Genomic DNA, 1,716 nt, shown 5'->3' with positions numbered 1-1,716 from the left:
TCTCGGATCAAGATCCCAAACTGGCTCCTCCACTAGTGCCGAGGCGTTAACAACATGAACCCTTTTTGATTTCGACCTTTTCTCTTCCAATGGCGCGAGTCGCAAACTAGCATAGTAACACTCCCTAGCAGCCTTCTGATCGGCGTGAATTGTGATGATTTTTCCCTTATCAGATGGAAACTTCATCGCTAAGTGTGGTGTTGAAACGATAGCCCCTAAAGCATTCAAGGACGGCCTACCGAGGAGGATATTATACGAAGTGCTAGCATCAACCACAATATACTTCACTTAAACTTCTCTGCTTTCCTGCTCATCAAAACCAAAGCGCGTGAAGAGTTTAATATAACCCCTGGTACTTACTCTTTCTCCTGCAAAACCGACCAATGGATCATCATAAGGGAGCAATTCTTTTTCAGAAATGCCCAACTGCTTGAATGTATTCCAATATAATATATCCGCCGAACTGCCTTGATCGATCAATGTTTTCTTGACAATGCAATTATGAATTTCCACACTAATAACCATCGGGTCGTCTTGCTCTGGATCAATGCCCTTGAAATCAGCATCAGTGAAGGTTATTGCTGGTAACTTCCGAGAAGACTGTCTATGAACAGTGTTGACCGACCGAATTGCTCTGAGATGCCTCTTTTGAGCCGAAGAAGTTGAGCCTCCACCAGCAAACCCTTCTGCAATGGTATTAATCACCCTCCTATGCGATGGTGCCGAAGTATCTTTTCTTTCACGCGACCTGCTTCTTTCACGTGACCTGCTTCTTTCACGTGGGGCTCTATCGGAATGGTCCTGCCTATGCCGATCCTGATATCTAGGTTGATATGAGCGAGTTTGAGACGACCCTGACCGATCCACACAGTTATGCAATTTGCCTTGTTTAATCAAATCTTCAATTTTGTCTTTAAGGGCTGCACATTCATCAGTAGAATGTCCACCATTGCGATGATACCGACAAGATTTACTAGTATCCGCTCGTGGTGGAGTGGATGCTCTTTTCGGAATTGTTAACACTTCTGAAACTAAAGCTTGTTCAAGTACTGCAGCTCGGCTTGCATTAAGAGGGGTGTAATGGGAGTACTTGGGACCTCGCACGGGTCGGTCCCGAAGGGCTATCTCTTTACCTCGCCCCCTGTATGTCTGTTCTGGCTTCTCGGGCTTAGCCGACTGCTCTGCCCGGGCTTGATTTCGAAATTCCGCCAATTCTTCCATTTGCATGTATTTATCGGCCCGCCTTCGTAGGTCATTCATGTCCGAAGGAGGCTTCTTGCAAATGTTGTTGACAAACGGTCCTGGCTTCAATGCCGTTGTAAGGTGATGGAGTGCCACAGCTGGGTTAAGGTCTCTAATCTCCAAAGTTGCTTTGTTGAACCGATCCATGAAGGTCCGAAGAGATTCCTTCTTGTCTTGGCGAAGGCCGACTAGAGATAGGGACGTCAGACTATGGGGGCAACTTGTTGCGAATTGAATGGTGAACTGAGATGACAAAGTGCTGAAGGAATCGATGGAATTGGGAGGGAGCCGAGTAAACCAACTCAATGCCCTACCTTTAAGTGACGTGGGAAAAATCCGACACAAGGCAGCATCGTCAATTGTGCTCAATGTCACCTGTGTCAAGAAAACATCAAGATGTTCATCAGGATCAGTGGTACCATCATATTTATCAATAGGCAAAGATTTCCAGTTATCCATCAACGGAAGTTGCAT

At 45.9% G+C, this 1,716-nt stretch overlaps 1 protein-coding gene across 1 annotated transcript; it reads right to left on the bottom strand.

Moving 5' to 3' along the window:
* Positions 1-288: 288 nt before the first annotated feature.
* On the bottom strand, positions 289-1,716 carry LOC145949906 (uncharacterized). The gene has a single exon (XM_083060812.1). It carries the CDS (start codon positions 1,714-1,716, stop codon positions 289-291), a length of 1,428 nt encoding a protein of 475 aa, XP_082916938.1.

This window comes from Cajanus cajan, chromosome 7 (genome assembly GCF_000230855.2).
Source record: "Cajanus cajan strain Asha chromosome 7, NIPB_CcT2T_4, whole genome shotgun sequence".
Taxonomy (NCBI): domain Eukaryota; kingdom Viridiplantae; phylum Streptophyta; class Magnoliopsida; order Fabales; family Fabaceae; genus Cajanus; species Cajanus cajan.
The sequence above is the reverse complement of the archived record's forward strand: the minus strand, read 5'-3'. Positions and strand labels throughout refer to the sequence as shown.

Coding starts and splice junctions, on each gene's coding strand:
- LOC145949906 (XM_083060812.1), bottom strand. CDS start 1,716: ATGCAACTTCCGTTGATGGATAACTGGAAATCTTTGCCTATTGATAAA.